The 22,397-nt window shown below is 40.4% G+C and overlaps 3 protein-coding genes across 4 annotated transcripts; 1 reads left to right on the plus strand and 2 right to left on the minus strand.

The window, feature by feature from the left end:
• Nucleotides 1-179: 179 nt before the first annotated feature.
• On the minus strand, nt 180-9,013 carry LOC141781269 (BUB3-interacting and GLEBS motif-containing protein ZNF207-like). 2 transcript variants are annotated; one of them, XM_074656886.1, is made up of 11 exons: nt 8,868-9,013; nt 8,461-8,587; nt 7,514-7,652; nt 7,251-7,433; nt 6,989-7,055; nt 6,813-6,883; nt 6,521-6,675; nt 6,235-6,339; nt 5,029-5,250; nt 4,738-4,879; nt 180-3,655 (listed from the first exon to the last, which is right to left on the minus strand). In XM_074656886.1, the coding sequence occupies exons 1-11, from the start codon at nt 8,906-8,908 to the stop codon at nt 3,492-3,494; spliced, it is 1,416 nt and encodes a 471-aa protein (XP_074512987.1). In that variant the 5' UTR covers nt 8,909-9,013; the 3' UTR covers nt 180-3,491. The 2 variants fall into 2 exon arrangements, with proteins under 2 accessions (XP_074512987.1, XP_074512988.1); XM_074656887.1 differs by lacking the exon at nt 6,235-6,339.
• Nucleotides 9,014-10,112: 1,099 nt separating this feature from the next.
• On the plus strand, nt 10,113-16,807 carry c13h17orf75 (chromosome 13 C17orf75 homolog). The gene is made up of 10 exons (XM_074656888.1): nt 10,113-10,614; nt 12,325-12,399; nt 12,818-12,943; nt 13,076-13,213; nt 13,686-13,740; nt 13,823-13,942; nt 14,279-14,343; nt 14,440-14,579; nt 14,686-14,789; nt 15,371-16,807. The coding sequence occupies exons 1-10, from the start codon at nt 10,466-10,468 to the stop codon at nt 15,584-15,586; spliced, it is 1,188 nt and encodes a 395-aa protein (XP_074512989.1). The 5' UTR covers nt 10,113-10,465; the 3' UTR covers nt 15,587-16,807.
• On the minus strand, nt 16,800-21,255 carry LOC141781271 (uncharacterized). Its single transcript, XM_074656889.1, has 10 exons — nt 21,027-21,255; nt 20,874-20,951; nt 20,714-20,746; nt 20,181-20,267; nt 19,952-20,046; nt 18,906-19,141; nt 17,977-18,063; nt 17,796-17,882; nt 17,202-17,267; nt 16,800-17,040 (listed from the first exon to the last, which is right to left on the minus strand). Exons 1-10 carry the CDS (start codon nt 21,087-21,089, stop codon nt 17,003-17,005), a joined length of 870 nt encoding a protein of 289 aa, XP_074512990.1. The 5' UTR covers nt 21,090-21,255; the 3' UTR covers nt 16,800-17,002.
• Between the last annotated feature and the right edge of the window lie 1,142 nt (nt 21,256-22,397).

The raw sequence follows: 22,397 nt of genomic DNA on the forward strand, positions 1-22,397 counted from the left end.
AGATATGTGCAGGATTTATTTACAGGAAAGCAGTGCAGCTATTCTGCAAAACGCATCTTGAATTACAAACGATCATTGCACTATCCCTCTATATAATCATACCATTGTTTCCATTGACAGCCTCATAACACAATATTCTAATATCAAAGATTAGTGTTTCCAAATACAGGCATTACAAAGAGTTTATGAACTGGTTTATTCAAAGAAAAAAACGTATACATTCAAGACATTGGTGGAGAAATCACAAATAAAATCCAGTAGAGTGCTTTGAGGGACAAAAACTAAAACATATCCTAAAACAAAAAGCTTTTCACTTAACTTAAAACCAGAAAAAAAATCTCTTCCAAAAGCTTCTGAACTGGACCAGTATCATCAGATTCTCAGACAAGGAATGAAATAACTACAAAACAGAAGAAAATGCATAACTCTTCCTCAGCTAAAAGCTTTATACATAGTTTATACATGACCCTTTTATCTTGATTCAATATTTACTTACACAGCAGAGAGTTTAAACAAATATTAACTGGACAAAATACTGTATTGACAAAATATTTGCAGAACTTCAAATCTACAATACAAAAGCAAAATACAAACTATGGTACCGCCTCTGAGCAGGCAGATAGACAATCATAGGTCAGGCCTGTTCCACTCCCTGGACCGAGGCCTATTGAAAGGAGGCTGGGTCACACGTCAACGCGTCATATCTTTGGGGGTACAACACATGCGCAGTAAAAACCTGGTCTGCACTCAGCGAAATTGAGCCAACCTACGAACGCAGCTCCAGTTACACTCTCGCATGTGTTATACCCCAAGACCCCAAGACCCGTGTGCACCCCGTGTCCCAGCCTCCTTCAATAGGCCTTGCCCTGGACGAGCTCCTGTTAGCATATAGCATTAGCATACAACAGAAGTGATACTTACCAGTGAAGACTCTTGCCTGTATATCACTCATGTAAAGCATTAAATCATTAGTTTAAATGGAGGTTATTCCCCATCAGAAACTATGTTGAGATGCTGATCACATTAAGCAGAACTAGTGGAAAGAAATGTGTTGCACACTTAAGTATTAACTTATTGGGAGTTACTCCTCGAGATCATCTGAACAACTGGCTGCCGTTAAAGGGACTGTTTGTAAGAATCAGAAGTTGCTTAACAGCGACACCTGTGGCAGTTAAGTCAACGAAAATCAGCGTCCTGTTGCTTGTTCTCGCTCTACATAGACATGAACGAGCATCGCTCAACACAGTGAGGCGACACACGTCAGCTAAAACCACAATATCACTCTATATATCAGCTGCTTGGCAGTAATGTTAGCTGACCAGACGAAGGTCTCTCCATGAATCAGTGCTGATCCTAGTGTTGGCTTTTCCTGCCTCAGCCTCCCGACCGCGGCCGGAGGGAACGGGGGAGACACCGGAGTTTTGGTCGGAGACGATAACGTTTCTCTCTGCGGAGCCCCGTATTCACAAGACACGGGAAACCTCTGTTGGAGCTGCAGCAGTTATTTCTGCACAAATGTCCACTGTACATTCACGAGATATTCTCAGAGCTAAACTAACTCTTCTGCAGTGAGGAGTGTGCGCGCATGCACATGAGTGGAGCGAAAGAGTGAGAATGAGCGCGGTGTGCGAGTGAAGGCAAGCAGGCAGAGGAGCAGAGTACAGCAGAGACTCCGGTCCTGGAGACCAAAGCTACGGTCTCCCCCGCGTCCTCCGACCGCGGCCAACACTGTTTTGCAAGACGGGCTTCACTAGATAGAACTTTGAGGTTTTGGTTCTTCCGTGTAGTTTGTGTTGGAGTCTGAACAACGTAACCACACGCGAGCGCGCATGGGACACCGACCCAGATTGATTTATATGTGTAAGAAGTTACAAACAGTTCCTTTAAACGTAAAAATGCTTGTGGGCTCGCTCTGTTTTTTTTAAAAAAGGTGACAGACATTAAGATCTCATTATGTGTGCACACAAAACACAGGTCGACGGAAATTAAAATTACAGCAGTGGTACTTACAGCTTTAACTAACCTGTTACTGGTTGGGATTCTCCTTCATGTAAGTAGTTAAATTCAAATGATCAAGTGAGGACAGCTGATGAAACAAACAGGATTAAGTGGTGAAGCCATTTTTACAAGCACATGAAAAGTCATTAGTTCATCACAAACCTCCCAAAACAAACATTTCCAGGCTGTTAATGGTGTCTGTAACAAATGATTTGACTTCTGAACAAGCCATAAATACGTCAGATAGTAAACTGCAGGACTAGTTGATATCAAAAGCTTCTATACGGTTTCATTTAAAAGCTCCATACTTTCAGTATAAAGTTATTAAATGAAAACCGGGCTTCCTGAAGCTCTCACAGGTTCAATGACACAGAAGAGCTTAACAACATAATCATGACATGCCTGAAGATAAATAGTCCCTAAACGCAACAACACAAACAAGGGCCTTCACCAAACTTGCTGCAAGTTTGGGGACATTGAGATCCAACAGCGTGGAAGCTGTGAGGGCCCCCGGTAATGAATGAGAAGACAGAAAATGGTTGAGACTTGCCTCCGGCTGAAACAGGGCTACACTGAGACAGGGCCTCAGCCAGTCACCCCATGGCATCGCTACAGGGAGAAGAGAAATCTGGGTTTTAGCACTACAGCCACTAGCGACCCGTTATGCAGCTGTACAAGGCAACTCGCCGTGTACAGCGCATCAATAATAATAATAAAATCAATATACTGCTCATAGCCAGAAGAAAACATGATTTCAGCTCAACAAAAAAAGCACACATTTCTGTTGATATCTTTAAGACAACAAATTCACAACATGTTTTATAAGTGGAGTACAAACCTGCCGTCTCTTTTCCCACTAACATGCCGCAAAGAAGAGTCTTAAATGTTTGCCACATTTTATTACAATACAGTTTTACATCAATACATATACCACTTTATTTAGCACTTTTAAGGTTCTCCTCATTAAAACTATGAACATAAAACAGAACGAATGCATAAAACAGTTATTTGAAGCCCTCACCAAACAAAGTTGGGGACACAAAGTCCAACAGCACAGCGTGCTGTGAAGGCCTCACTGTTTAGCTTTGAGAACAGAAAATGTATTTACAGAAAACTTGCCTTGATAAAGGGTTGGGTACTGCCCATGTAACTCCAGCGCCTTCACAACACTACGAACCATATTCTACTACACTTCTACACACCTGAATGAAACATGAGAAGGAAAAAAAGCCACAGAAAAAGAGATGGTTTGAAACAACAGTTCATAGTCTTGGTTAGGTACAGTGTAAATATTTCCCATGCGCTCTGTGATGCTTTTATAGCTCGTTTTGTCTGCTGTTTATTCAGTGTCTCTTCCTGATAGCTGAGTAGAGTAGAATAAACAGTACGTCGACTCGTGGTACTATAATACCAATACTGGTTTGTCTACTAGCAGCTGAGGACATTAGAAAAGGGTTGAGTGTCCAAACCTATAGAAGAGAGGATGGCAGGCTTCAGTAGCGGGCTCCAGGAGACATGACGGGGGGTCTCATACCCACAGGTGGCCGTGGAGGGGCTCCCTGGTACCCCGGGGTAACCACGGGAGGAGCCTGTCCGTACAGAGGCATCCCTCCTGGCATGTAGCCTGGCATCCCCTGAGGAGGACCACCATACTGGCCTGCCAAAACACAGGTTGTTGGCTTTTTATTCAGAAATTAGCATAAATCACATGGATTTCACCTCATAACGAGAGACTACAGCCATGCAAGCGGCTCTTTGAGGCTGTGTTAATACTGCAGTCATGTCATGTGGGATGGATGGCAGCGATAGGAAAGATTCCCATGTTAACGACTTGCAAGTGTCAATACAGTTGTACGATAAGAGTTGATTGTGTGAGGATTAAAGTACTGTGCGTTGACAATCTAACACCGTAATCATTACATATCGGTTTAATTACCGCCCCGAATGACAGACTATGGCGTCCACATTTGTTTGGTTTTCAAGCACTAACATATTTGTTTGTTTGTCGTAATCACAACTTTGATGTTGACATTTACAAGTTGAAATCCCGTAATTACGATATGACATGAATGCAGCATTCGGCACAGCGGTGCTTCAAACTAAATGTTAACAGCCGGATGCCGACATGCTCATAATGGCAAAGCTGGCATGCTGATGCTAAGCAGGTATAATGTTTACCATGTTTACCAGCGTGCTAATTAGGGATGCACCGATACCGGATCGGATATCAGTGACAATGGAGCTGATCTATTAAATTCTATGTTTGTATACTATATACATTATATGCTAGAATTTTAATTCCTGTTAAGTTTTAACCAATTTGTTGCTGCTTTAAAAAGGTTTTCACTTGAATTGAAATTTCCAGTAATTTTGAAGACAGATTTTTTACTAATTTTCTGGTGTACAATTTATTATTCTAATAATAAGTAACAATTCACTAAATGTATATCTATGTATTTATTTGTTATATTCTTTTACTTTTACGAAGTTTAGAAAGTAATGTTTAATTACATCCTGATGTTGCCTTAAAATGATCCCAGTCACTTCCACACAGTGAGGCAGACAGATTATTAATTAAACACTGGTATCGGATCGGTACTCGGTATCGGTCGATACCCAAAGCCCAGGTATCAGTATCTGGACTGAAAAAGTCAGATCGGTGCATCCCCACTAAGAATAAACAGCTCTGGTTAACAGACCACTAAAATGTTAAGTTCTTCTGAAGCGGACGGTGGATACCAGGTATGGGATGCCTCATGCCGGGCTGCTGAGGAGCCACCATGCCACCCACGGGACCCACTGACGGGGCAGCAGTAGCAGCGGTCGGGCCTTGGCGGGGAATACCGCGCTGGTACCTCGGCAACTGAGACCGCAACTCTTCCTACGAGACACAGAGAGCAAACGAGACAAAGAATAATTTGACATTCTGTAGTTCAACCAGGAGAAATAAACAAGAACAAACATTTATTTAGTTTAACGTGATTAATGTCTTTTCCTTAAAATGCTTCTTACTGTAAAACTACTACTTACCAGTGAGATATCCTCATCAGGGTGGATCAACTTACTGGTTGCACTGGAGGTGGTGAGGGTGGCAGGCTTACTGGTTACAGTGGAGGGAGGTTTGGAGACCGTACTGCTGCCAGCGTTGGGGCTGGCCACAGCTCCGGTGGCCTGAGTGTAGGCTGGGAATGTGGGCTTTGAGGGGTCAGAGGACGTGGAGGGGGGAGGGTGGGGGGACCCTGACTGCTGACTCTGAGGGGGGAGAGAAGAAAACACATTAGAGAGACTCTGCTGAGAGGCAGGCTCATTTCACACTTTTAGTCATACCTTGAGGTTACTCCCATTACTGAGTTTATATGTAGTCATTTGGCATTAATATTATTGTTTGTACGCAGGCTTTAGAGCGATTGGACTGAGGCCTGTACTATGAAGAGAGTTCAACATACCCAGGGTATCTTCTCCTTATCTGGCTTCACTAAAACCCGAACAAACGAGATCCCGCTAAACGGTCCTACAACGGTGGTTATCAACTCGGTAAATCAACCCAGGGTTTCTCAATCTGGTCTCCTAATTGATCTCTTATCTGGAACATAACCTGCACCGGAGTAGGTTAGGTGTTCAGCATAAGTTACCATGGCGATCTACCCCGGTAAAAGGTGAACCACCGTCGTAGGACTGAAAAACCCTGAAGGGTTAACCCTGAAGTTACCCCACTAACTCAAAATCCTGCTTCGTAGTACAGGCCTCTGGACTGAGGGTTAAAGCCAAAGTCTATAAACACGGTCTTAGTTATCTCTATGACATGTTAACACCACTGATGCTTCACACATGGGAGAGTAACCCTATAAAGTATGACTAAAATCAAACCTATTTCATCAAGCCTGCAAGAAAACAAATCCAGAAGAGCATGTTGTGCTGTGCTGCTGTGCTACTAATCTGCATAAATCTCCATTTTCTGATTTTGTTGAGGTCAATAAGCAAATGTTTCAGTTGTATTCTATAAATGCAGATTTGTGGCAAAAGAAAAAGCAAACAAAGGCATGTTGCTAGACATTACAACATTTTTTAAAAGTATTTTCTACCCCCCTACAAATGGTTGGATTTCATCATTTCTGGCAAATAAAAATAGAATTAATCTTCCCAAGTTCACCACAGCAGGCAAAGTATACACAACTGTGTGCATGCCAATCGTAAAGCCGCTGGTTGTCAGAGTAGAGCAGGCAGACAGCTGCGTACTTGTGACGTGATAGGGAACAGAGCTTTAGGGGAGGCGGACTGAGAGTCTGCACTTGATGAGCCTGAACTTGTACTTGTACTTGTACTTGCAACGCGACTGCCCATCTGCAGCACAGGAAAAGAATAACAAACGTAAATAAAAAATAATTATTCAGTTAAAGGAATTGCTGGGTAAAGTCTCCTTTATCTCAGCCTGTGTGAGCAGAGAGACTCAAACATCCCATATTCAACAGTTGGGAGTGCTGAGGGAGATGAAAAGTGGTAAATGGTGTCATAAAGATGTTACCTGTCCAGCGATGGGGAAGAGAGGCTTTGTGACATCGGGCTGGGCTGACGGAGCGGTGGCAGCAGGAACAGCAGGTCTAGTCAGCACGTTTACAGCGGAGGGAACCTGAGCCATGTGTGGGATGCCTGGACGGTGACCCATAGGAGGAGGCATGCCTGACACCAGCAGAACAAACTCATTACACAAGGGAAAACCTCACCACCGCAGTGTTACAACATATTAATAACTCACATCAAGGCAATGATGTGGAAGTAAGTTCCTTTCTGAAGGCGTACACTGGCAGGGCATTTACCTGGTGGTACACCTGGCATCATTGGTGGCATCCCTGGACCTGGAGGCATCATCCCACCCATCGGTATCATCCTAAAACACACGAGGAAAGATATCCATGTTTATAAAACCAAGATACAATGAGGATGGGATTAATAAGAAATTACAGTCTTAATCAATAATCCTAAAATATATTACCCTGGAGGCATTCCTGGCATTACGGGGGGCATTCCCGGCATCATTGGGGGAATTCCTAAAAATAAAGAGGTGTCTTAATGTGCTATTTTGGAGGGACTTTTCATAATCTTATCAATTCTCGAGCTGTAAAAAAGGTTAAATTTAGATCCAAATCTGTGTAACAAATGGTGGATAATGGAGCATGGGAATGGGCATCATATACTTCTGTCATAATGTAGGATCAGCTCATTAGTTGGCTTATTGCAGTTGCAGTAAAGTCAGTGTTTCCTGCCTGAGTAGCTGCCGGGTGGTATCCCTGGAGCACCAGAGCCAGGAGGCATGCCGGGCTGGGTCATAGGGGGTATGTAGGCTGCCTGTGGCTGGCCTGCAGCAGGCTGCTGGAAGGAGGGACCGGGCTCGTCATCCTCATCGGAGTCATCCTGGTTCTGCTTTTTCTTTTGCGTATCTGAAAATATGGAAGAGCGTAAGAAGTCTCTCGAACAGTCCATAAGAAGACGGTACATTAATACATTTTGATGTCAATACCTTGGTTCTTTTGTTCTAGCACTCTTCTTCTCTCCTCCATGTCTTTTTCAGGAATACCCTCCATGCCATATATCTCAAGCTCAATATCTGTTCTTCCAGGTATTGCATTAGGAACTCCATCAATTGTCTCTTTATGTACCTATGACAGAAGTGATACAGTGAGGTCATTCTAGTATATTAATCTTTATTTATATAGCACCTTTCAAAACACAGTTACAAAGTTCTTTAGAATAAAAACAGAAGACATGTTCAACACAAGGATAACGAAATGTACTAAAAGCCAAACATATAAAAACCCAAAAGGGTAAATAACTAAAATGTCATAAAACATAAATAAAATCACAGAAAAGCAATTGAAAAAAAGTGAGTTTTTAAAAGTGATTTAAAAGACTCAACAGAGTCTCCTCAGGCAGGTCATTCAGGGGCCCTGACTGCAAAGGCTCTATCACCTTTATGTATGAATCTGGACCTTGGAACCGCAAGGAATGACACGTCTGAGGATCTCAGAGTGCGGAAAGGGACATAGGGCAATAATAGATCTGATAAATAACTTGGGGCGAGGCCTCTCAGGGCTTTGGATGAGCTGGAGGCGGGAGAAGCTGATGCCAGAGGAGCAAGGAATTACAATAATCTAATCTACTAGTTATGAAAGTGTGGATAACAGTTTGCAGGTTTTTGGGAGAAAGAAATGATCTAATCCTTGAAATGTTTCTGAGATGATGAAAGTAGGATTGAAACAATGATTTAACATGTTTGACTAAGATGAGGTTTTGATCAAGAGTTATTGAATGGGACAGAGAACCAAGACTGTTTGATATTTGGGAGTTTGCACTATCTTGACCTATGATCAGTATCTCTGTCTTATATCAGCATTTAACTTTAGTAATAAACAAAAGAATTGTATTTGGTTTTATAAAAGGTGGTTTGCATTATTATTATGTCCTCACCTGCATGCAGTGGATTGCAAGCCCAGGGCCAGTGTACAGCTTCTTATGACAGATGTGGCACTTGAAATGTTTGGCCTTCTGATGCTGAATGAGAATCTTTTCATCATCAAAGTCTCTGTTACAGTACCTGAGGTTACCATGAAGGAAAACTCTGGAAAATCTCCATCACTGTGATGCTATTTCACAGCTGGACAACACATCACAGGATATCAGAAACACACATTATCTGGTGTAATATAACAAGTTAAAACATATGCATGCTCAGCTTTAGAGAGCCTGCTAACATTACAGGTGTTATTATTATAAGAAGCTAACAGTTAGCTCAGTAAACAGAGGATATCTGTCTAACACACACAGAGAGCAACATAATGTTATAACACAACATGCACAATGTAGAGAAAGGATACCAGCACCAAGGCTTCATCTGCTTCTTCTTCTTTCTTCCCATAATTTCTGTAAAGTAAATGCACAGCCTGCTAGTCCAGTGAAGTAAAACAGCTGATGCTAATAATAATAACACAGCTAGCAGGAGAAACAGCTGATGCTAGTGATGTGTCGGTCACGAACGAGTCGGTTCTTTGAGCCGGCTCTTTTAAGTGAACGATGGGAGCCGGCCCTGTCCAAGAGTCGTTTTTTTTATTTTTAATTTAATTAATTCAAGGCAGAATTATAGGACGATCTTTTCTCCGAGGCCACGGGCACTTCATACACTGACTGTGACTGAATGTTGTGTTAATGACGTCTGTGCGACCAATCAAGGTGATGCAATATATCCAATATTCAAAATTATTTGTAAAATATGTGAAAAATGTCTGAAAATTATGTGATAAACATTAAAAAAATATCCAAAAATTATCTGTAAAATATGTGAAGAAAATATTAGAAAAATGTCCAAAAAGTATTTGTAAAATATGTGAAAAATATTAGAAAAATATCCTAAATTATTTGTAAAATATGTGAAGAAACTAGTGAAAAATTTCAGAAAAATATTAGAAAAATGTCCAACGTTAGCTGTAAAATATGTGAAGAAATAGTGGAAAATGTCAGAAAAATATTAGAAAAATGTCCAAAAAGTATTTGTAAAATATGTGAAATAGCAGAATAGCAGACAATATGATTGACAGTCGGAAACGAAGCAGCATGCCAAATTATGGTAATCTGGAAATTATAAGGTTTAGAATAATTATATGGAATAATTTAAGTGACATATGTGCACACATAATAATCATAGGTCAATACAGTGCTAAATTTGGCTGAATTATAAAAGGCAGAAGTGGTAAAATGAAGAACCGTTTGGGAGCCGAAAGAGCCGGCTCTTCTTGGTGAGCTGGGCCAAATGATCTGAATCACTAAAAAGAGCCTGAATTCCCATCACTAGTCTCCAGATCCCCCACAATACACCGCGGCCTCAAGGCGCCCTCTGGTGGTCCACAACTATTGTTTATTTGTTTGTTTAATAAAAAAAACACATTATATTGGACAATTAATTTGTACTAGAATATTCAAACGTTAAAAAGACTAACGTTACTTTTACGGTACCATATGTTGTCAGCGATCCAGTGCTAACTTTGCAGTACTGCTAACATTACTAGTTTACAAACAATTAACAAGTCATACAATTGTAAGTTAAAACACTTTAATTAACAGACTAAACTAATAACTAATATTTACACGGCGATTTTTAAAGACAAAAACATCGTAACAACACTTAACGCTAAATGTTTAGCTTCAGTGGCGGAACGTTTGTTCTCAGGAACAGAGAAAGAAATGACAGTCGGACATTATTGAGACGTACACACAGATGACGCATGCGCAGAAGGCACATCAACGGTCTGACGAGGAGACCTTTAACTCAGCTGCTGAAGATTACAGTTTTATTATCATCCAGAGATCCCAGCGTTAATGATACCAGTCTACTAACACAGCACAGTTAAATAACATTAACACCAGCTTGTCTTCTATCTGTATCAGCCGTCTGTAGCTCTCTCCCTGCAGCAGCAGGATCATGTTTACCTCCCAGACCTCGTCCTCGTCCTTCCAGGACTCTATCGACGTGGAGGAGAGAGATGACTTTGACAGCGAGGAGATCTCTGGATACAGCCAGAAGACACAGCTCAACTGCTACTACACCATCTATCTGTATCAGGGCACCAGGTAATGGTGTTTTGGACACTTGTTGTTGGTGGGAGTTTGTTGCAAGTGTTAGGAATATTTATATTATTTTTCTAATTATTAATTGTATTATTGTATTATTTATTATTGTTCACAGTCAGGGAATGAAATTAGCAAAAAAATAAAATAATAAATTAAATACTAAAAACATATTATTATTATTATTATTATTATTATTATTATTATTATTTTTGTATTATATTATTATTGTCAGGGATTAACTAATGGGCATCTGCAGCGAGTGTTACATGTTAAAAACACATGTTAGGAATATTTATATTATTTTTCTAATTATTAATTGTATTATTGTATTATTTATTATTGTTCACAGTCAGGGAATGAAATTAGCAAAAAAATAAAATAATAAATTAAATACTAAAAACATATTATTATTATTATTATTATTATTATTATTATTATTTTTGTATTATATTATTATTGTCAGGGATTAACTAATGGGCATCTGCAGCGAGTGTTACATGTTAAAAACACATGTTAGGAATATTTATATTATTTTTCTAATTATTAATTGTATTATTGTATTATTTATTATTGTTCACAGTCAGGGAATGAAATTAGCAAAAAAATAAAATAATAAATTAAATACTAAAAACATATTATTATTATTATTATTATTATTATTATTTTTGTATTATATTATTATTGTCAGGGATTAACTAATGGGCATCTGCAGCGAGTGTTACATGTTAAAAACACATGTTAGGAATATTTATATTATTTTTCTAATTATTGAAATGTTCATATACAGGGTAAATGTGGCAAAAAAATTATTTAAATGAAATACTAAAAATATATCATTTTCATGTATACTATATTATAAAGCAGGTTTAAGTGCTATATAAATACTGTTAAACTATCAAAATGCTCAATATACGGAGAAATACACACAGCCCGTATTCAGAAATTGCGCGTTTAAAACAAGCCGTTACGATTTCTGTCCATTTGTGATGTCACAAATATACAATATTTAGACCATTACACGGTTTTAAACAGAAACATTCTAAATGTGTCGCAGTTTGTTTCCTGTTGCAGTGTATGTAAATAACGTCAGCTGACAGGAAGTAAACATGGACTTAAACTGTTGCCTAGCAACACAATTCCGTTGAAATGCGCTAAAACGGAGCGTTTCAGACAGGAGGGTGAATACAGGTATATTCAGGCAGACAGGATGAGTAAAATAAAGTGTTTTTTAACAGCACAGCATGTAAACATGTTCCTTGTTTATATTAACGCAATATATTGAATTGTAACCCCTGTATCATGATACGTATCCTATCGCCAGATTCTTCAATACACAGCCCTACTGGAACTCTAAAGCGTTCTACATAGATTTCAGAAGTGGCAGACAAAAAAAAATGTTGTGGCTAGTAGAAATGTTCAGTGACCTGCCAGTGGCACGTGAGGAAAAACCTTAATTTTAGACCCTGTTCACAGTACTACCCTAAATCTAATCACATTCTCATCCTACAGGACACAACCAGCTCCCTGGTGTGTTTCTCTCTGTATCACTGTTTTAATAATTATACAGTCTATGATTCTTGCCTCCTCTAAAGCACTCTTTAGTTTTCGTAGTTTCTTGTTCCTGAACCTGCTGCTGACACTGATGCAGGTAAAACCAGATTGATGCATTAAACACTAACCAGGTGTTGAGTGAACTGTCGATTGTCTTAGATCTGAGGCTTCTGGGGATAATGTGGCATGGAACCAGAGACGAGCAGACTCCACAACCAGTCAGGAAGACTTTAGGTAACAAACCAAGGAGACATCCGCCTACCTTCTCTCGTTGCTTTTCACTGGTCGTTTCCTCTTTGGCTTTTTCACTGTTGTTCATTGGTGTGTCCACGGCCTGCCACGGAGACATCCAATCAACATGGAATCAATGCTGTTTTTCATTCGTGGTCTTGCTCTTGGTTGGTCATCGCTGTGATGCTGAGTTACATGGCAAGAGTTGGCAAAAGTGAATGTAATTCCTTTGAATGTGTTTTTGACACGCAAGGGTTGCAGCACAGTTCCAGCTATGTGACTCAGTTGTGTGTTGTGTGTCGGTTGTGGCTAATGCTCATCAGCTTCCTCCATCTGTTCTCCATTCACTTGAGTGGCTCGAAATTCCTCATTGCCTTTACTGGCTGCTCGTATCCATACTGACGTTCTGTACTGCCCACAGCCTGACGCTGATCGACAGCAGCCTTCCATCAGAGGCAGAACCTGAGCTGCGGACCTACATATCAAGGAGGCTGAGCAAAGGCGCCCTGCTGGGAGGCATGGGCAACATCGCCACTGTGGAGCTGAGGTAACGACTTGACATATTGCATCAGTAAATGCTTTATATGAACCGAGAGGGACAAACACAATCAAGGCTTCAACCCAAGATCATGTTCATGAGACAAAATAAGTTGGTTAATTGATTATTTTCTCTTCCCAGTATCCCGGAGCAGGCAGTCGGCTGCTACTGCTGTCTCCTGGAGCAGGAACGGTCTCCTGAACAGCCGGATGCTGATGGGAACGGACACGTCATCTGCTTTATGGGCGGCTCTGAAAAAGGACTCAATTTATATCCTTTGTACGCAGTTGTTTATTGCATAGTGTCCTCATGAAATCAACCTTTAGTTATAAGCATCATGCAAGGTCCTCCAGCATTAATTGCATTTATTACGCAGCTTTGTTGAATACTCGATAGTGATTGGTCAATCACAGCGTTCTACGGTCTGTTATTTCTTTATAACAGACCGTTGCTATGGACGCAGTTCTGATGTCTGGAGTCTGAAGGACCATTTTTATGTCAAATTATTGATTTCTTAAGTAAGTAGCTGTGTAATAAGGGAGATAATGTACAGCTAGCCGGTCATTGTTGTGAAATAAACCCCTTCAGGGCGATGCAAGACTGATGCAGCTTCCTGTCGGGGGTTTATTTTGCAACAATGACCGGCTAGCTGTACATTATACCTTACACGTAGTCCTTGTTCTTTCCTGAGTTGTTGTTTTGCTTCCACATCGTGTAATAGTTCCAATTCCTTGACCCAATGCACATTTAGATTAGAGCTCGATAAATACGTCCAAGGTCTGCACAGCAGCCTGCAAACCCCAGAGGTATGAGAATGTAATAACAGTGTAAAGAAGTCATATATGTGCCATTACATTATTAATATATTTATATATTTGTGTGTGTCAGCTGCAGAACCTTGAGACGGAGGTGCGTCCCTACCTGAGCCGGTGGTACGAGGAGTCCGTGATGCACATTTATCGGGTGGTGCAGCTGGTCCAGAGAGACATCAGCTTCTTGCTGCATGCTGTGAGTCAGGTTTTTTTTTTTCACCTCTAGAAGTATATCCAGTAAAAATAGAGTGAACAGTTAGAGTTAAAGTCTCCTGTAAGGAAGTAATAGAAAATACAGTGAGGTCTGAAGAGCATCGTCAGCAAATTGTACTGGTTTGAGGCATAGCAAAGTGTCCAGGCCTGAGTAGGTTACACAACAACTATAAGAGGGAATGAGAGGAAAGAGGAAAAGCAACTTCCTTAAAATGCTTATTTAAACTACTGCAACCCAATTGATTTATTTCATCATTCAAATACTGCTCAGATCTTCTCCAGAACGATGCATTTCAGCCATTAAATGTTTCGTCTACAGGCTCTGAGTCACACACATGTGGAGGTCAATAACTCAGATGAGAGGACGAAGGCTGACGTGTCCAGGTGAGTTAGTAACTACTGTACACCAACATATCATTAAATCCTAAGACTGTACTTCCTGTTTGTTAGCTGTTATGTGTCCGTTGTATTCTGCACCAGGTTCATCAAAGCAGCCAGTCTGCCTGGTCTGTCCCAACAAGACACCACGACAGCGTCTCTGTGTAAGGCCATCTCAGAGGACACACTCTCTGACCTGGTCATAGACTGCTCCGCCAGCCCGCCCACGCTCTCTAACACGGGTGAGTCATCATGACATATATACTGTATATACGTGATGAGGAAGAATAATGTAGTATCTCTGTACTGTCGAAGAGTCTGATAAAGATGTTTTCTCCCCCCCCCTAGTCAGTAACCGTTTCTGTGACGACTGGATTCAGGCGTTTCTCAACGCCGCAGAGCGTTGTAACCCTTTCCTGCTCCGACAGATTCTGGAGAACTTCAAACTTAAGGTGAGAAAACAAACACAAAACTTACAGTTACAGTTTTGTAATTGCCAAGTTGTCATGTGAATTTGAGCATAACATTTTGTATTCTGTGTATAATTTTTATAGCATTGATATACTGATGGAATACGTTTTGTTCATATAAAAATTAAACAGTCCTGATGAAAATTGGCATAATATAGAATGTTTGTATGCTTCAAATCTATATTAATTTGTATTATTTGTACTATTTTTTAACTGTCTGTGTCTGTTCTTGACATATTTCATACATTTTTGTAACATTATAATGGCGTGGTGCTATCTTGGCCAGGTCTCGCCCATAGCAACGGTCTGTTATACATAGCAACGGTCTGCTATAAAGAAATAACAGACCGTAGAACGCCGTGATTGACTTATCAGAATCGAGTATTCAACAAAGCCGTGTAATAAATATATATAAAATCCCACAACCTTGAGACACTTTGGACAGCAGCTCTCAGTTCCTCTCGGCAGATACACAGCCCACTCAGTCTTTCATCCACATTGCTTCCCTTTTTTAAAAAACTTGTTTCCTCCTCTCTTATCAACCACCTCTTAACACTCCGCAGGCCATCCAGGACATGAACAGCCTGAAGCGTTTTGTGCGGCAGGCGGAGATGAGTCACTACGCCCTGTTTCGCTGCTGCCAGTTCCTGCAGGGCTGCGGAAACGGCGACGTGTTGCTGCAGAACGCCAAATCGGAGCACAGCGACCTGCCCGAAGCCTGCAGCATCATCTCTGTCCTGGAGGAGTTCATCAAGGAACAATCCCAGGCCCAGGCCTGATTCCTTCACAAACCTAACTCCAACCCGAGCACTACATCCCATGTTCAACATTGAAAATTTAGCTGTGGGGAAATTTAGAATCTGCCGGCTGTTGTGGCAGATTCAGAATTTAAATCTAAGTGTGCTGTGCTGCTTCTCAGCTAGAAGAGAGGCGGTCACATCTGGAATATGTACTGTAAAATACTGACAGCTTCCCTCAACAAGTGTCTTTCTTTGGGGCTAATAATAGTTTATCGACTCACCACTGCAATTATCTGAACAATTAGGGTTAGCTGCTAATTGGAGATGATAGTAAAACTGACCTCAGTGTAGATCTAGTTGTAGGTCTAGATGTAGAGTGGCACTTTCCCCAATCTTTTTCCTTTTGTAATTGTTGTGTTGGGTGAATGTGTATAACAGATCTTTGAACCAAATATTATTACTATTGTTTTGCTAACTGACAATGATCACAACACAGAACTGATCCAAACTAAAGCTTCTACTCACTGGAGTGGAATTATCGATTATTAAATGTCCAAATATAGTTTTGTATTTTAGTTGATTGTATTAGTTTTCTTTTGAGAATGCACAAATCACTTTTATGCATTGCTTGTTACATAGGCCTCGTTTCCCCTGCACTACAATATCATGTTTGTCTAATACAGCTACTGTATGTGTGTATATATATGTATGTCTATCAAGTGATATTAGATGTAAATTGAATCCTTCTCTGTGAATACAGTGTTGTAGATATACGGTGGAACTTTTGAATATAATTTTCTGTTTACAAAAATCTCAACAGCATTCACCAGCTAAAGACCTGATGAGAACATGTGACTCACTGCATTTACTACATTTACTAAGCTTTTGTTTAGTTTACAAAGGTTCCACAATATTAATACCCACAGAAAAAAAATGTTCTAAAGAGAAGAAATGTAGATGATTTATAAAAGTGCTCAGAGTAAATATTGGCATGCCTAAGTTTTATTTTATTTTCATAGTGTACCTGCAGCAAGTTTTTGTACTCCATTAAGCTCAAACCATTCCCATTCAAACCAGTCCAAAGTGTGTAATACAGCAATATGGTCAGTGGTGTATACTTTTAAAACTGTGAAGCAGGTGACATGTAAGTGTGAACCATGGTGTGACTGACTCACAGTGCGTTGAAATGCGTCTGTAGTTATAAATGTTGTTCTTGGTCTTGTATAGAAGAAGCTAAAATAAACACCACAGGTGAACCTATTTGTTTTATTGTTGTGCATTGTTGTCTACTAGCATACGAAAGTCTCTATCTGTTGCAAAAATACAGTTTGTTTCAGAAAAAAACAGTAAAATAATTCAACACAAAGCTGCAGATTATCAGGCAGCAACAGTCTTCTGAGTCCGATGGGGTGCTGCTGCTTTCCTTTTTAATCACTGGTGTCCTCAAACCGGACCTCAAATCATCCAGTAGACTCCGTCCTCCGGCTGCTCCTCTGCAACCACAAACAAACCGCTTAAAGCTTTAGATATAAAGTTTGCAGCTGTTGCACGTGTAGCTTTCGTTACATAAATCATTCTATTTAAATTTAAGCAACTGTGAGATGACAAAGTTGACAAAGGTGGAAAACGACAATAACACCGAGCAGGATTTTACCTGAAGTGTGATCAGGCATCCTCCTCATAAGAGCGCTCGGCACATCATAGATGCTCTCTGTGGGCCCTGAAATGGATGGAAAAAAATAATATTTTGGTATAAGCAAGTATTTAAAAGCTAGCCGCTGGTAATAATAAAAAAAACTAGAATTGCACTCGGAGAGCGCAGACCTCCGCCAACGCGTGACTTAAAAACCAGATCACAGCTCACAGCTGGCGGCACCGTGAGGTGGTCGGCTTGTTATGAACACGGTGTGTTTCCGTGTAACGTATCGGCGGATGCCTCTCTCATTCAGCAGCTTTGTTATGTCTGTATAACGTTACACTACGTTGTCTCTCATCTCGTCATCTAACGCTTTGTTCTTGCTCACCGCGGACGGCCAGCAGCTCCCGCACACACAACAACTGACGTTTCATGATCCGGATCGCCACCAAAATCTAATGAATTGTTCATTGTTCCACACTCCACCCCTCCACAAAATGTAATTCAAATCCATCACTGACTTTTGGAGTAATCCTGCTAACAGACAAACCAACAAACCAACACCAGTTCCTTCCTAGGCCTTTGGTTTTGGCGGAGGTAAAAATCACTCACTGGGATGTTCAGCAGTCCTCCTGTACGAGAGAGGAACGTCATACACACCCTCGTCCATCTCCGGTGAAGTGTTGATCTCTCGTACCTCTAAAGAGACAGACCATAAAACACAACATTTAACCATCATACTGTATGTTATGTTATAATAAATGGTACATTTAAAGTATATTTAAGATCATACTGCTTCTAAGTGGTAGAATGTCATAGTCTCCTTCTTGTCCGGCCTCTGCGTTGCTCGACCCGCTGGACCACGGTGGACTGTTGAGACCTGAAAACAGAGGAGTTAGTTAGAAGCTGTAGTCGGGTAGGAAGCTGAGGTTCCCGTTCACCCCGTTGATGTGTATTTCTAATAATCCTCAAGGTGTCTAGTAAACAAATTCTGATGTTCCCAACTCGAAATATTGTCCTGTTTGGCGTCCAACTTGGATTTCTGACGACAATTGAAAATCAACATAACTTCTTAATTATACGTCATACAGAGACAAATGACCCCATTTTTCAGTGTAATTCTGGCATGAAGAATTGATTGAGAGGGTTATTGTCATGATTTTAACAAGTTAGATACATTAAACATCACATAGCTTATAGTCTAAGTATATAGTGTATATATATATAGTATATACTGTAAGTTTAATGCAGTGAGGGCCAAAGTGCAAAAGTACTAAGGAGTATTAGGGCCACATTGTGGAAACAAAATTGGAGATTTCCAGAATAAAGTCATAACTTTGCGAGAAAAAAAAAAATAACACGTAAAATACACGTACTAATTTATAATATTACAACTTTATTCTCATAATATTAGGACTTTATTCTTGAAATCTCAGATTTATTTATTTTTCCTCAATGTGGCCCTAATACTCCGTCGTACCGTCGGACCATAGACCTACAACAATGATAAATAAAAATGTAAATGTAAACAAAAAACAGTTATTCATTTCCATTTTTACATGAACATTTCTTTACTAGACACTTTGATGATTACAAAAAACTAAGTTAGAATAATATATGAATGGGATGCATGGGAACCTGCTAGACTACTGGAACTACAACTACAAGACTTGAATTGAAAGAAATACTTGTGAAGGTGCATGTGCAGTATTTAAAGTTAACCGTTGTGATGCTGGGAGCTCCAGGCTGGAGGTGCGTTATGGTACGTGGCCTCCTCATGGTCCGGCTCCTCAGACAGGCAGCCGGGGGAGGCGATGCTCCTCATCTCATGGTGGATCATGTGGCCTGTCGGGGGGGCCGAGAGGGGCCGAGCAGGCAGCGACTCCATCGCGCTGTCGGTGCGTGAGCAGGCGGGTAAGCTGCTGTTTATTCTCTCTCGCTGCTCACACACTTCATGGCTGAGGAGAAGAGAAACGGTCAGTGCCTGGAACGTGGATCATTAGGGACCGAGCGGGCAGCAAAGGCCCTATCTAAACTGAGGAATTATTATTATTCTTAAAATGAATTTCATTTTTGAGGGCCTTAAGGTGCTCGAAAAGTTGTTGAACTTATCAGACGTGGTGTAAAATGAGTTATTTTAAGGGAATCTGGTGTTGCAAAAATTGGTTCGCTAGCGCCCACTACAAAGTCTCGTTCCGGTTTCACCTATATGTATGAAATTTGGTAAGCATATGCAACATGTGGAGACGCACAAAAAAGCCTCTTGGAGGTATACCCAAAACTCAACAGAAAGTCAGCCATTTTGAATTGAATGCGCCATTTTCGCCCATTTTTAGCGTTTTACGGGCCGCGTACTTTAACGAACTCCTCCTACAGATGTAATCAGATCGACTTCAAATTTGGTCAGGACCATCTAAAGACCTTAACGATGAAAAGTTATTAAAATCCTGAGTTTTCATCGTAACGAATTTGCAGTGGCGTGGCAGCGATTTCGCGCCATACGCCATGAAACAGGAAGTTGTTGTAACTCCAATGTACATAGTTCAATCTGCCCTCGGCATGATAATGGTCCATGAACCGTTTGTCGTAGACCCTTATAGGAGGCATCATTGCACTCAGCAGAGTTCCTGTTTTCATTGTGCCTGGCTGCGACAACCGGCGTCCCGTCAGTACCCCCCGACGTACATGAATGAGCGAGGACCTGTTCATCGCTGCCGGCAGCTTTAATTTCAGATTTGTCATGAAGGGAGAGGCCTCCCCTTACTTACTGTGTGCTTCTGTCTGAAACCACGGAGGTAGAAAGATTCATGGCTTGCCATAGACATCCTACCCACTCCTTTCTGAGAGCTTCTGTCTCTGCTGCCTAAATAAACACACACACAGAGACGCACACACAGTTGACAGGACATGGTTTAAGTTGGCAAAACTGAAAGCAGACCTGACAGACAGCTTGCACATTTATTAGCTAGTGGTCGAACCACAGAAGTGATGACTCACCAACACTTTCCTCTTTCCATTTGTCATGATGATCTCAAACATGAAGCGCTTGCTGTCGACTCTCTGGACCTCTCGCACCGACTGCACCTGGACCGAGAGGTGGACATAAAGACAGATAACTTAAGACACCAAACTAGAGACAAAGCAACAGCTGTGGACGAAGTACTCAGACCTCAGTAAAAGTAGTTATCATGGTGAGAAATACTCTGTTACAAGTACAAATGCATTCAAAATTTGGGTCAAAAGTCAAAGTACATAAGTTTTAACATCACAATATACCAAAATGATTGTTATTATTGTTTGAATGCACTGTTTTATCGGTAGGTGAAAGATTAAAAACTGATAAAAACAGTGTCAAGATGTTTAAATAACGGAAAGGAAATGTATCAATATGTATTGACGATAAAGTATATATATAGTAAAAAGTACAATTACCTCAAAACTGTACTTAAGCATGGTATTTGAGTACTTAGTTTCTATGACTGTAAAGACGTTTCTCATATATCAACAGTGATGAGTGGTGAAGGACTTACTGTGTAAATGTAGTAATGGCCTCGTAAGTGTGACTGTGAAGGGAGCAACATGCAACATGATCACTTTTTGAGTCATTGAGATCTTTAAAAGAAGAAAACTAACAAAGTTAAATTGTACTAGAACAGTAACCATCCTTCAGTTTTGTATATTTTGACTTACAGCGCTGCCATTCTTCCGTGTGTAGAAGAACAAGGTTGTATTTTGAAGCCTGAACCAATACGTGACCCATCTTATTTTCTAGACAAAAAAACAAAAAACATTTTTTTATATCAACATCAACTCACATTAAATAACAAAGAGTTTGTAACTTACCATAGTGTCTTTTCTTTTCTGCAGGAAGCCTTCAAACAGTAATTTAGTCCCGTCGATAGACATGTTGGCCCTCAGTAGACAGAATAAAACAACTGATAACCACAGTGTGATATTACTATCTACCTGTGTGTGTGACTTCCTCCTCGAGTATGCTGAGAGCAGTATCGTTCACAGACTCATCACGGACTCACTTCTCTATTCTGCTTCACTAAAGTCCACAAACAACAGTTGATCTTCATTTCACACATCTGCTTTTTAAAATGACCACTACTGCGAACGTCAAGTACACACAAACACAACATCAGCGGCTGTAAATGTCATATATAACACATATTTAAAACCATTTTATTGTCCTTGTTGCTGTTAAAGCTTCAGTAGGCAGAAATGGAGCAAAAAAAAGTCGCTATCTCCTGACACATGCACCACATTGATATGTTTTTCTAACTTTTGTAATCCTCAAGGTGTCTAGTAAACACATTTTGATGTTACCAACTCAAAATATTGTCCTGTTTGGCGTCCATCTTCGTCCACAATTGAAAATCAACATAACTTTTTAACATCATAGAGACAAATGACCAAATTTTTCTGTGTAATTTCGGCATGAAGAATTGATTGAGAGGTTTATTGTCATGATTATAACAAGTTAGATACATTAAAACTTTAACAATATGAAAAAGTCAGCTTAATTTACACTCAAAATCTTGCATGGGTACCTCATCTTACTGTTTGACTAGACGGAACTATGACAACTTGCTTGTTTAGGCTATTGTAGGTATGTAGTTAGGCCCCGAGCACCGACAACATCGGAACAGCGAAGGCCCTATTGAAACTGTAAGGATTCTTATTATTATTCTGCAGATTAATCTCCTTTTGAGGCCTTTTCCATGGTCAAAAAGTTATTAAACTTGGCACACTTATCGGACGCGGTGAAAAATTTGATATTTTAAAGGTTGGGCTTGGTTGTTGTAAAATGACTCGCTAGCGCCCCCTAGACAGTTGAAAAAACCCAGCCCCTCGCTCCGGTTTCACCTACATGTATGACATTTGGCAGACAGGTGCAACATGTGGAGACACACAAAAAAGCCTCTTGGAGGTATGCCCAAAACTCAACAGGAAGTCAGCCATCTTCAATTTAATGTGCGATTTTCACACATTTTTAGCGTTTTGTTGACCGTGTACTTTTAACGAACTCCTACAGATTTCATCAGATCGATTTGAAACTGTACATCGTCCGATCTGCCCCAGATATCTCTGGCATGATGAGGGTCCAGTCCTGAGGACATGTACATGCAAAAATGATTTTGAAATTGATTTTCAATTTTCCTTGGAAATTCAAGATGGCCGCAGAGTTGGCCGCCAAACAGATCATTG

The sequence above is a fragment of the Sebastes fasciatus genome, chromosome 13 (assembly GCF_043250625.1).
Source record: "Sebastes fasciatus isolate fSebFas1 chromosome 13, fSebFas1.pri, whole genome shotgun sequence".
Classification (NCBI taxonomy): Eukaryota; Metazoa; Chordata; class Actinopteri; order Perciformes; family Sebastidae; genus Sebastes; species Sebastes fasciatus.